This window comes from Meriones unguiculatus, chromosome 15 (assembly GCF_030254825.1).
Source record: "Meriones unguiculatus strain TT.TT164.6M chromosome 15, Bangor_MerUng_6.1, whole genome shotgun sequence".
Taxonomy (NCBI): domain Eukaryota; kingdom Metazoa; phylum Chordata; class Mammalia; order Rodentia; family Muridae; genus Meriones; species Meriones unguiculatus.
In genome coordinates this window covers 42,349,033-42,362,371 of record NC_083362.1, presented here as the reverse complement: position 1 = coordinate 42,362,371, position 13,339 = coordinate 42,349,033, and the positions used below count along the sequence as shown (strand labels likewise).

The 13,339-nt window shown below is 42.0% G+C and overlaps 1 protein-coding gene across 4 annotated transcripts in view; it reads left to right on the top strand.

Moving 5' to 3' along the window:
- Hecw2 (HECT, C2 and WW domain containing E3 ubiquitin protein ligase 2) overlaps positions 1 to 13,339 on the top strand; it is a 349,936-nt gene that overhangs the window by 261,189 nt on the left and 75,408 nt on the right. For all 4 annotated transcript variants that reach the window (XM_060368357.1, XM_060368358.1, XM_060368359.1 and 1 more), the window contains one exon: positions 10,231 to 10,365. In XM_060368357.1, coding sequence (XP_060224340.1) covers positions 10,231 to 10,365 — 135 coding nt within the window. The remainder of the gene's footprint in view (positions 1 to 10,230; positions 10,366 to 13,339) is intronic.

Below are 13,339 nucleotides of genomic sequence, written 5' to 3'. Positions count from 1 at the left end.
GGGATAGCAGAGAGGATGCGGCATTGCTGCAGTTGAGTCTGCTTCAGTAGACTGGAAGGATGCTCAGCAACCACTTAGGCTGACCAAGACTCTGTAATTAAGGCCAGGTATAGTGGCTCACACCTGTAATCTCCCTGCTTGGCAGGCTGAACAGGATTGGCATGAGTTACATGAGGCCTGGGTTACATGGCGAGTTCAAGACAAGGTTAGGATACATAGCAAGACCCTATCTCAAACACACACACACACACACACACACACACACACACACACACAATTAATGAGTGACAGGCTTGGGTAGGCAATGTTCTCTTCCCCTGAGTAATATTGGTAAGCCGGTGGATGGCTGTCTTCTCCAATTATTGTGCCGAGAGCAAGGACTTGCCTGGAGGAAGTCCTCATCTGCCTTGTGGTGCAGTTGTTAACATGTCCTGGCTTTCCTAGCAGATTGTCGCTTCTTTTATTTATGTCTGGGTCACTCTCCTTCTATCCCACTGCACTCATTGGAGAAGCTTCTCAAGACAAACATCACCCATGGTCTCCTAGAGTCATCTTCACTTTGCAAGAAGCAAGAATCTCCCAGGTTTCATTCCTGTGCCCGCCCCTCCCTTCTCCTTTCTCAATAGCTCTTTCCATTGGCCCCATCTTTTTCCCCTTTATTTTTTATTTTATGTGTACGTTTAATTTGTCTGCACTTATCTCTGTGACCCATGTGCATGAAGGCCTCAGGTCCCCTGGGATTAGAGTTACAGAGTGTCTTAAGCTCCTGTGTGGATGCTGGGAATCAAACCAGGATCCTTGGGAAGAGCAGCCATCACTCTTTAGCACTGAGCTATCTCATAAGCCCTTCACCTGAGTGCTTTTAACTAATTCATTGCTTGTCTTGGATTCCTTACATTATCTGTTTGTGATGAGCTTCAGGTGTCTAATTTTAGAAGAGATTGTGTGGTGTGGTGTGTGTGTGTGTGTGTGTGTGTGGTGTGTGCATGTGTAATTTTTAATTAGATGACTGTGAGATTTCATGGGAACATAGATCCAGTTTGCTATAGAAGTTATAAGGTGAGACCCACTTTTGAAGTCACAGGGAGGGAAGGGAATGGCATAAGATTAGCAGGGCTAGAGAACAATGGTTAAGAGCAGTGGCTGCTCTCCCAGAGGCCCCGGGTTCAATATGGCAGCTTACACTATCCATAACGCCAGTTCCAGGGGAGTCCGACATGCTCTTCTTACCTTCTCAGGTACCAAACACATGCTTTACATACATGCATAGTGCACATACCTGCAGCAAACACTCATAAAACCTGGAGTAAAATAAATCAATACATAATTTTAACGATTAACAATAAAAAATAAGAATATCGCATTAAATTTTGCACTGGGTTGAGGGGGAGAGTATAGAGAATATATCAAAAACTGATGTAGAAGCACACACTGATATATCACCTTTAGAAATAGTCTGAGAGTTTCCGAACAGATTAATTGAGTAGCTGCCATGTGAGTGACAGTTCTACATGTATACCCACGGGAAATGAAACCCCCCACATAAACACATGCATTTGAACATTCATAACTGTGTGTCTCATAAAAACCAGAAGTTAGAAATAAGCCAAATGTGTGTCAGTGAATAAATAAAATACAGTATTGATCACTGGAACATCATTTGATACTACAAAGGAATGAAATCGATAATTTAATTGCATGCCACAACAGTTATGAACTTTGAAAATGCTTTGCTAAGGGGGTGAGGGAACCTACTCAAAAGGTCACATATTGTGACAAACCCAGAACAGGCAACTGCAGAGAGACAGAAAGTAGATTATTGGCTGCCTGGAGAGGTAGTAAGTGATGCTAGTGGGCATAGGACTTCATTTGGGGGAAAATTATGATAAAATTAGATAGTGGTCATAGTTGTGCTATGTCTGCTTCCCTGTGTCTACACTAAAAGAGTAAAACAGATGCATTAACTGAATGAGTTGTGTGGTATCTAAATTCAGCAGCAGTAAAACTGGTTTTTACTATGAATAGACTTTTAATTAAAAGGTGAAAATTCCTAATTTGGAACTTAGCATCTCTGGAGTTAGGTTTTCTTGATCTCTGAGGTTAGGTTACATGGTTCTAAACTGATTTAATAGTGCTCTTAGTCTATTTTAAGTACTTTAATAAACAGAAATTTATTACTCACAATTATGGAGGCTGTGATGTTTAAGCTTGTTTGAACAAGTGCTGATCGCATTCATGAGGGTCCCATTTTCATCATCTAATCACCTCCCAAAGACTCTGTTTCCCAAGGCTTTGTGGACATGCCAATGGGGTGTGGAAAGGCACAGATAAGCTATAGTGTTAATGCTTTTCTTTCTGATCTCCGTTTCATTTGGAGACGTCTCTGTTAAAATTCCCCTATCACGTTTGGTTTAGTTGTATTTTATTGTTCTCTCCTTAATTATTTTAATTTTCTTACCTCAAAGCTGACAATCCAAGTTTAGTTTTATAAGCAATTGGCCTTTCAAGACTGTGTGATGAACATCTGTATACATCTGTTGAATTTGGGACTCAGGATTTTCCCCTAACACAGAGATGTACATATATTCTCCCCCAAACCCCACACTATGGGCATTAAACCCAGGGCCTTGTACATGCCGGGCAAACAGTCTATGACTGAGCTGTATCCTGCCTGTCTCTGCTTCTACTTTTTCTGATTTTTGAGATGAATTCTGTAAAGGTGGATGAGGCTGGCCTTGAATTCAGCCTTAGTCCAGTCACGTCTTGCCTTTGGGACCCTCCCGCTTTAGACTCCCTAGTGCTGAGTCTACGAGAGTTTGTATGCCATGATCCCCAGGGCAAAGATCTCATTTTGAATGAATCATAAACAAAGAAAGGGAATTAGCATTAGTAAGTTACAGGCTTGGGTGTTCAGTATTCTCTTCCCCGGTGTCACTGGTGAGCAGGTGGATGACTGTCTTCTCAAACTGTTGGACTGAGAGCAAAGACTTGCCTGGGGAGGCCCTCATCTGTGGTACAGTTATTAACGTGTGCCGGCTTCCTTAGCAGAAGATCCCCTCATGAGGCTTATTTATGTCTGGTTAGTTTTATTTTTTTTCTTGATTTTTTTTTATAAACATAGTTTTTAAGCTTTGACACTTTCAGGAATATGAAAATAAAGGGCAATTTGAGGTCAGAGTAGCCATGCTGATAAAAGTTTTATTATTTATGATGTGCATCTGGTAGTATTAAAATGTGACTTATTTAAAATGTTCTTGGATGAGCTTAGTCACCCTGAGAGGAGATAAGATATCTAGAAAACAAAAATGTGCCTTCTTAGGGAAAACAACTAATTTTAAATACCTTAGATTTTTTTTCCTCAGTATTTCATTTTGCTTTGTTTTGGGTTTGCAGTGGTAAATTTGATGGATTTGAGAAAACTATGTTGAATTTGGAGGATTCTTGCATCAGCAGCTTCTTGGTATGACCTCCGGGAACCTTGGTTTTCTTTAGTGTGAGGGTTTGTACCCGTGCTGTCCAGCTCTGAGAGCTGTGGCTAGCACCGAGTCCTGCCGCTGGTTAGATGGCAAGGCCTACGGCTCACACACCATCAGGCTTGGTAGTGAAGTTTCAGAAGATACCACCATGTCGAAATGTTCACGAGCCTTCGGGAGTTATTGCATTTGGGGGCAGCGGCGATAGGAAACACAAACATCGGCAAAATGAACTGGGGGCTGCACCCTGACCCCAGAGCCGGGTGGGTGCTGCCAGCTGGCTCCAGCCATGTGCAGATCTGGACAGAGCGGGGATCGCAATACACGTATGTAAACAGACTGATGAATTTGGAATTTTATGAAAGTAATAATAATTTACTCATGAATGTGTTCTTACCTGCTCTGTGAGTGCTTAGCGGCTCCCAACGGGCATTGTAGGCTTAACATTCCCGTCTTGTTCTTTTCTCCCTGAGGACCCGCTGTCTCCCTTTACCGTGGGATGGCCTTTCACGGTAGGGTATGTTCCCATTGTTTTGTTTTGGTCCTGTGTGTTATTCTTGGCCACTGAAGGACAGTCTGTCTTGGAATGTTTGCTTCTGCCGCAAGCCTGCAGAATAACCCATGGGATTCCCTTTTTCTCTGTCAGGGTGGCTACCCTGTAGTGTCTCTTTTCCTCTCAGGAACCATGGCTTCTTACTCTGGTGGCTGAGTCTTCCTTATCAACCATGCTCTTTGAAGCGGGTTTTTAAAAATATTTTTGAAATGCAAGTAGCTTTGAACTGGAACTTGGGTGAGATGCATACCGTTGTACAGAAGGGTGGTGGGCTTCTGAATAAGGGAACCAGGCATACCTCCTCTAGGCACTGCCATTTCACCACTTAACCCTGATTTCCTGACTTCAGATGACTATGAATATGTGGCAGGCAGCTGGCAAGGCTCAGAGGTTAATATGTCTGGTGCCAACCCTGATGACCTGAGTTCAATCCTTGGGATCTACATGATGGAATAAAAAACCCACCAACAGCAAGTTATCGCATGACCTTCACACATATGCCTATGCTCACACACACACATGCGCACACACACAATCCTGGATAAAATGCAATAAACAATGTTTTAGAAGTTTCATGTCACAATACTGGTCTAGGTTCTGCAAGAGTCCATATTAGGGTAGCCTGCTTATGGTATGGAATACATGGAAATTTTTTTTCATAGTAAAGGTGGTATTTGAGCTGATTTTTAAAAGTTATAAAGGGAAAACTTAGGAATGGGGAAGACAAATCCAAAGGAAAGATACAAGTACACACGTCCGGTTCCCATGAAGAGGTAGCAGGCAGATTTTAACTGACTCGTGCTTGTGCCGTGAAGTCTGTGCAGCCGGTACACAGGGCTAAGACTAACACAGTGTACTCCAAACGACAAAATCGGGTGAGTTTCCTACTCCTTCTTTACATAATGGGTCTAGGAAAAGCATTTTTCTGTTCCCCTTTCAGATGTTGAATATAGAATGGCTTTTTTCTTCATTTCTTTCTTTTGTACTCGCAAACAGGATTAACTAACACAAGATATTTCCCCCAAGGTATTTTACCTGTGCCTAAATTGAAATACTAAGAAACTTCAAACTTTAAAAGTGATGTATCATAAACTTCATGTTTTTAAAATAAAAACGTAAAGCAGTAATAATCATTTTTGCAAAAAGTCTTTTCCATAGTTTGTTGTGTTTTCCCCTCCAAAAGTCATATGTTATGTTATCTCTCAAGCTGATCTGAAATCCATTCCTATATCTAAGCATTTTAACTCTGAGAGTGACATTGGAAGTTTTCGATTCAGAATAATCTAAACACCCACTTTCAGTGACCACCAATGTTGCAGTTGTGGTTTTGAGGATGAATCTGAGAACAAAATAAACATTTTCCTGGTGGAATTCACTAAAATCTGAGAGGATTTTTGTTAGACCAGAGGCCACCAAACTGTAGAGTTGAGTCAGTTGTCCCAGGATTGACCTTGGTTTCCATCCTACATCAGACCAATGGTCATTATTTACTGGGTCAAATTCTATTCCACTCAGTGAGTAAAAGACAGCTTAATATGTACACTACCCCCACATGGATTCCAAACAAAAGTCCTTTCAGAATATAAGCTCTACTTTGTAAAATATAGGGTGGTTGTTTTATTTTTCTTTATTTTTGTCTTATCTACTTGACCGAACTTGTTGCTTTTGTGGCATATCTCTTTAGTTGTTTTTCTACAAGTAACTTTGTGGAATGTCGTGACAAAATCAACTCAAGATATGCAAGCAATTCAGAACGGAACTCTGAATATATAGATGGTTCACTGTTTGTATGGGCCCCTTATCTAATTTTTCAGTGGTAAAAGATATCAAGTCAAAAACCCACAGGGAGACAAATATGATCAAAATATGTTAGATACAGTTACGCAAAGATCACAATCAACTCATTATTTTGTTTAATTAATATAAGCTAATAATAAACTTTTGTTGTATAAAAACACAAATATATATAGATATTATATATATATACAGATATATATAATATATATATAGAATGCAAACAGCAACTAAGAGTGGCGGTCTGGTTCTGTGTGCCATTTTGAGGGAGGTAATTGAGCAGACTTGGGCTTTGTGGATACTTCTGAGTAAAATGCTAAGTTCTTAGAACATGGAAGGAATCACCCAAGTCAGTAGAATCACTTTGCTTCCCTCTTGCTAAGTTATCTTCTTGACTTGCATGGGAATTTTAAAAGCATGTTGTTCATTTTTTTACAGCAGTGCCTCTCTTTTCCGTGGAAAATGTGTTGATTTGGAGAAGTCCAGTTTTACTCTTCTGCAGTGATGAGAGAGAGCAAAATAACAGGAGCTGTGCCTGTCTGCAGAGTGGACAGTGTGGGGTGTTGGGGAGACAGCTCTGTGCTTGTCTTTGTTACATGGTCCTTTTCTATACATTCCTGGTTTGGCAAATAGTAACTGAAAACAATTTCAAGCTTCTTCGGTTTAGATTTGTTGAGCCTGAGGTTGGTATTTCTTCATAAATACAGATGGCTTTTTCTTTGCTTAAAATAATAGAAGTTTAAAAGAGAGAGAGAGAGAAGAGAGAGAGAGAAAAGAATTGTGTAAAGAAAGAAATGTGTTTTGTTTGGCCTTCCTAAAATACCACTTGGCTCCAGCCACCCATATTTCTTGACTGTGACTGTGCCCTGAAGCTGTGAAAGGGGAGATGTTTTTAAAATGAGGCTTGAGTTTGCGTGTTTGCATTCCTTTCAGCTTTTGTGTTGTTAGTCTTAGTTGGCCCCGCACTGTAAAGCTTGCGTGAATTTCCTTAACGAAACTCAACAGTAGGGCATGGTCTCGATTAAAATGTGCACTGTGAGCAGCTAGTTTGCAAAGGACTTAGTCCTTCAGATGACTGCTTTTTAAATGAAGTTTCAGACAATTACGTGTCAGATACTCATAAGTAATTGCCGGCTATTCAAAAGTTGTGACATGAAAGTGACCCAAATTTTTATAAAAGGGACCAGGTCAGCCTCATTGCTCATTTGAACTAGTTAGCATTCCCTGTGGAAAGTGATCCACTTTTCTCCAATCTAATTGAAGTGTGTCACCAGTGGAGCTAGCCAGCCTGCAAGCCTCACTGTGATTTTTCATGCTTCATCTGTGTTTGCGTATTCATGATGGGCCTGAAGACAAAACCCAGGCCCATTTCACTTTAAAGCAACCTACGTTTTTCACAACTTGATGGTGACCTGAGTCACCCCTTTTACAAACATAAAGCAAAAATGCAAACGAAAGCCATCCCGGGTCACATGAAGGACCCCCAAGTAGAGCCAAAACACATGCAGAGAAATTGCTCCTGGGTGCTGTTTTCTGTCAGTGCCCTAGATCTGTGGTATTGATAGAGATTTTCGAGACCTTCCCTCCCAAGCACTGGAGCCTGGAAAAACAGGTGTGAACAATATACACACTCCATCTGACTCGGAAGAAAATTCCTTGTGGAGTCCACAGAGCACCCGCTTCCTGCCCAGGGCCATGCCTCCAACCTGTTAGCAGTGAGAATTGGATAGGCTGCTGGATAAGTAGTGGTCTTTTCAGCTGGCAACAGGAGAGAAGCCACGTGCTGTTCGAGGCTATGATTCTCAGCCCAGTCCAGGGCATACTTAAATGTTTTTTTCAAAACCGAGAAGCAGGAAGAACACAGTACGTAGGAGAATATGATAGGAAGACAGCAGAGTAGAAGGAAAAGAGGGGAGATATGAAAAGGAGAGAGGGAGAGGGAGTGCCCAGTGGATTATGGATACAGATGAAGAGTGGGTTCAAGTCCAGGCTTTGTAAGTTCCCAACTGGTTCTTTCCATCTTCTGCTTATCCATTTCCATTGTTTAGTGTGCTGGCTGTTACACCTTTATGTCAGAGAGCAGGATGGACAGAAGGCCCACCTGTATCCCTAATGTGGAAGCATCCCACAAGTGACATAGTCCACTTAGGCTTAGAGCCTCAGATGCAAGGAGGCTAAAAGAACTGCTTTCGATGGTTCTCGAAGGGCCTTTGCGGTTAGTTGGTTTTCCATCCTTGTGCATGGATTGTAGCAAGAAACTTTTGACTGTGAAGAAAAGTCTTAGAAATGAAAACTGTTATTCATGATAATATTAGTAACTCATATTTAAAATGCCACAGGAGCTGTGTTTAAAAATGTATATGAACCTACTCATTAGCTTGTGTGTAATATAGACATGATATCATAATTTAATAGGAAAAAAAAAAGAAGAAATGGAACATTAAAAATTGGAGGCAGTTTGCCCAAAACTACATTAGCAGTGAGTGGCAGGGCATCCTTCTCTGAGTCCCAAGCATTTGGTAATTACTTCTCTTCCTATGTCCAATGTTTTAGTCTGATAGTTTATTCATATCTGTAATTTGAGTTTCAAAACTTCCTCTATGCTTTTACCTTCTTTAGTTTCTCGTACCTGATGCTTCATATATCCCTTTCCTTCTTTCTAATTTTTTTTTCACATCTTTAATTGTTTTTGCATTGTTAATAGATTATGGCTCCTGGTTGGTAGTATGAGCTGTCACCTACTATGGTTGGGAGCACTTCATTGGGAGCACTTATTTATTAGATGTCTGTCTTCTCCCAGGTCAGTCTTAAAAGCTATTGAGGATGACAGGGTGAATAAGAAATAGTCCCTTCCCTCAAGGCGTTTACATAATTCTTTAGAGAATGGCTTTTAAACAAGCTTGTTAACATCAAATTAGGTTCTGACACTGTATGCAAATCAGCATTGACCTACATGCAGACACCCATTTGTGCTTATAATTACTAGTGCATCATGGTGCCTCTAATAGCCGCCCATCTCTTGAGAGCATTCCTAAGGCGCCACATAATTAGGCAGTACTATTTTAGCACTTTTTGTATTTTTCCTTAAGTAATATAATACTTTATATATATTATATATATTAATATTTCCCCTATATGTTTGTAATAAAATCTTCTTAATATTAATTTATAAAAAAAGAGACTTGGTGATAATATATGCTTTTTAAAGGCAGGAGTTAAACGTGCTTGTTTGTAAAACTGATTGCCACTTCATGACATTTTTAATAAGGTCAGGAATAATGAACAGTTATTTTAGAAAGCTAAATAAGGTTGGAGGCTGGCATGAAATTTGAGGCCAGAGCCTGTCAGTACAAGGGTATGAAGGTCTGTCACTCACATGCTTTTCACAGCTTTGAAAAAAAGAACACTTTATCTCTTAGGTTGAGGAAGACCTACACGCAGTGTCTGTATTTAAAAATCCCTTAGTGTGAAAAGGGATGGAAACGTTCTTGTTCTGCCATTTTTCTGCTTTGTTTTGTGATACTTTGATTTTTAGGAACTGGAAAAACTAGCAAACATTTGGGGTGACATAGATGGAGACAGTGGATAACCATCAGAAACTTTGTTTTAGGGCAGTGATGTCATCAAGGTGCTGAGAAGAAACCGCCTTCAAAAAATGTTTGAGGGATAAAGGTGTTCAGAGATAGGAACAACTGAGAAGCCCATGGTACTTACATAAAACGAGGCCCTGAAATAGCAGAGTGGTGTTCAGGCTAGGAGGGGACAGGGAGAGGACGGGACGCTGGGGAAAGAGTCGAGAAGCTGATGCGTAGAAAAGGAGGAAGTCATGAATGGCGAAGTTTTGGATGCTTATTTTAATAACCGGGTGTGGGAGGAGCCCAAGAGCACCAGGTAAGGGAGTCCAAATGCCCCCTTTGCTCATTGTTATGATTGCTGTTTTGTTTTGAAATGGTACCTCCCTGTGTATCCCAGGGTAGTGTCCCCTTAGGATGCTTTGGCTCCCACAGTCAGAATGCCAGGATGGCAGGCCTGTGCCACCACACCCAGGTCCAAACGTCCATCCTCAGGCACCCTTCTAGGATCACTTCTCTGATGACTATCCCTTGGAGTATTTTCTAAGATGAAGTGTAATGTGCCTTCCTGTGTCCTTCATGCTGGAGCCAGGCTAAGGGTGCCTTTCTCTAGTCTCCAAGGATTGGCAATTATGAGAAAATGAGACTAAGACTGTTACTCAAAAGTGGGTAGTTTTCTGAGTGGGCAGTGCTCCAGGTCTGCTGAGACCTGTGATGTGTGTTGGCCCCTCCATGACGCAATGGGTTGTGGGTAGTTTTCTGAGTGCACAGTGCTCCGGTCTGCTGAGAGGAGTAAAGCGTGTTGGCCCCTCCGCTGACACAATGCGTTGTATTCTAGGCATTCTTCGTTGACCACAACTCCAGAACCACCACGTTCATTGATCCTCGGCTCCCGCTTCAGAGCAGTAGACCCACAAGCGCGCTCGTGCATCGGCAACACCTGACGAGGCAACGCAGCCACAGTGCGGGTGAGGTGAGTCCTGGCCTTTAGGGACTGACCGGTCAACTGATGATGGCTGCTAGGAAATGGTGCTTTGTGAAATTGTGCTGCCTTCTTGTTGTTTGCTGGTTTTGCCAGTTTTTATTATATTTATTTTACTTTAGTTTGGTTAACTTAGCCTAACCACAATTAAACTGAATTTATCATTCAATATCATTTAGAGGCTTAAAACGTTTTGGAATGTTGGAATGTTTTGGAATGAAAATTTCAGGTTTCTCAGAAAATACCTCTAGGGTAAATTGCAAATGTAATAGTTGCTGTTTATGACGAAAGTCTGAAGAATAAAGTTTCAAGTTTAACAAAAGGGGAGCTGGTAATATACAAAATGCTCACAGAAGACAGATAATGTTGTTAACTACAAGGAAAAACTTGTTTTTTAATTAATCAACTGATTCTCTTTACATCTTGATCGTAGGCTCCTCCCTCCTCTCCTTTCAGGCCCACCCTCCCTCCCTCTTCCCCATTCCTCCTCCCCTATTACTCAGAAAAGGGGAAGCCCCCTACTCACCCACCCTGCGTCATCAAGTCACATCAGAACCGAGCTCGTCCTCTTCCTCTGTGATCTGCCAAGGCAACCCCGCCAGGGGGAAGTGACCAAAAGGCAGGCAACAGAGTCCATGTTGGAGACAGCCCTCCCTGCCCTCTTACAAGGGGACCCGTAGGAGCCCAACTTGTCTGTGGACTGCATCTGTGTAGGGGGCCTAGGTCCAGTCCAGGCACGGTTAGAAGAATTTCTTAGATGAGGTTTTCTGGATGCCGAGGGTGAATCTGTAGGCCGGTGGAATCCTTGCTGGGATTACCTGTAATAAGACTGCATTTGGCAGAACTGATGTGTGCGCTGCCTGCCCAGAGAAAACAGTCTGAGCTAAGTGACAGGCTGCCCTTCACTTTTCCGGCCTGCAGTGGTCCACAGTAACCACAGGGGGGCTCTCCAATACCCTGACCCAAACCGCACAAACAGCTCTTCTTGTTTGATTTTTCTTTGAACAGCTTCAATACCTAAGAGGACTGTTTGTGGCTGGGTTTTCTTCTCCTTCGTATAAGTTCATTCTTTGTGTGGGTACTGTGGCTTCTAAAAGTTCCCTTAGACAAATGGAATTGAGATTCTTTTCTTGCCTGCCATTTCTAAAGGCGTATCGTGTAGCCAGTATTATATTGCAGGTCAAATATTCCGAAGGCTTTCTTATAAGGAAAAACTTATGAATGCAATAAATAACTGAATTCAATTCATCAAAATTCCACCCATGGAATTTTCCCCATGCTGTTCATACTGCTCTAATGCATCATGTGTTCACTGTTTATAGAAGATTATACACGGGAAGCTCATATAAAAATGATATATAAGTCTAATGCAGGGTGAGGTACGCATGAAAATATTTATGTTTTATGAGTAGCCAATAAATCTTTATCTTGCTGCCCTGCAAGCCATTCCTGGTGAACTGAGGACATTGACTGCATTCAGTTTAACAAATACCACTGAACTCTCACCCTTGGACCTAGTGTGCATAGTGTAAGCAGGGCTCTACCTGCCTCTATCACGTAGACAGTGGACTTTAACTATTTACTTTATGGTGACTTCACAAGCTGCAGTTTGCTGTTCTGTCTCACCAGGACAGTGTTTCTGAGAAAGCATGCATGAGATTAATAGCTATCGTGCCCTTCTTTCAGTACCTCTGCCTCAAAAACTGTGAGTTTCTTTCCTGGCCTAGGGGTAGTCAGTTGTAGAAGAGGGACCCCCAAGGATACATTAGCAACTTAAGTGAGCTGAGCAGTTGAACAGAGAGTAACCCAGCACGCAGCCACAGCGTGGTCCAGCCTTTCTCAAAGAATATGGTTTGTGATGCAGCGCTCGGCAGAGTGCTTGAAGCAGTGCCTGTATTTCTTGGAGCAACTGACCACTGCCCTGTGGTCTGGTTTTAAGAAGTGAGGTCTTTAAGAAGACCTTCGGCTGTTCTAGGAAATGTTGACACATAGCAACATACTGACAGGAGAGGAATTATATAGACTGGTGTGTTAAACGCTAAGTTCTCTGCCTAAAGGTATGTAAAGAATGACTGAGTCTCTCCACTGGAAGCAGCCTGAGAAAACTTCTGGTTAGTGTAACGGGTCTTGCCTGTTACCCATCCCAGCGTCATTCAGCAAGGTCTGCAGTCAGTAGACTTGCTGATGGCGCTGCTGTGGAAGCAAACACCTGCTGCAGTGCAGAAAGCCTGTGGCTGAGAGTGTGAAGAATACAAATAATTAACAGTTACTCCCCGGGTTCCTAATATGGACAGCACATTTAAAACTGTATTTTAAATGAAGGAAAATAAGAATAACAATCCTTGATAAACTTTTAAAGGGACTTTGAGGGTGCTGGGGTGAGGAAGGGGAGTATAAAACTCTGGCTGCTATGTTGATGACCATGTATAAATCGGTACTTTTGAAAAGTTCCATTTTCAAAAGTACCAATTTATACATCCATGATACTTGTCTTAAAGAAAGAAAGAAAACACCAGCTTAAGCAATGTCAGAGTTTCCTAGTAAGAACACAAATGAGTGGTTTGGGTTATCTATTTGTAGGAGTTTCTAAGTCTACAATAGGCACAATAAATAATTCAGGCTGGGGCAACCTCTTTCTGAGCTTGCACACCTGCTACTGTGAGCTGTCTGGTGTGGGAGGCTCAAACCAGAAAGAGCTGTTACACCAGGTCCTCTAATGGACGTGTAAAATTGCGTCTGAGGAGGCTATGTCCCAATGCACAGCCCCGCAGGAAGATTACAGCACCTCAGCTCCTCCTCTGCCAAGCCAGGGAATTCCCTCCTGTGCCTAGGTAGATAAAAAAGGGATATCCTGGCACAGCCCCGATACGCACTGCGTCGCCCATCTCCTCTCTCTGATTGTTCCCCGTGGCAGGTTGGGTTTCTGTCCCTGCAGAAGTTATTCCTGATCAACCAGTCTGCTATT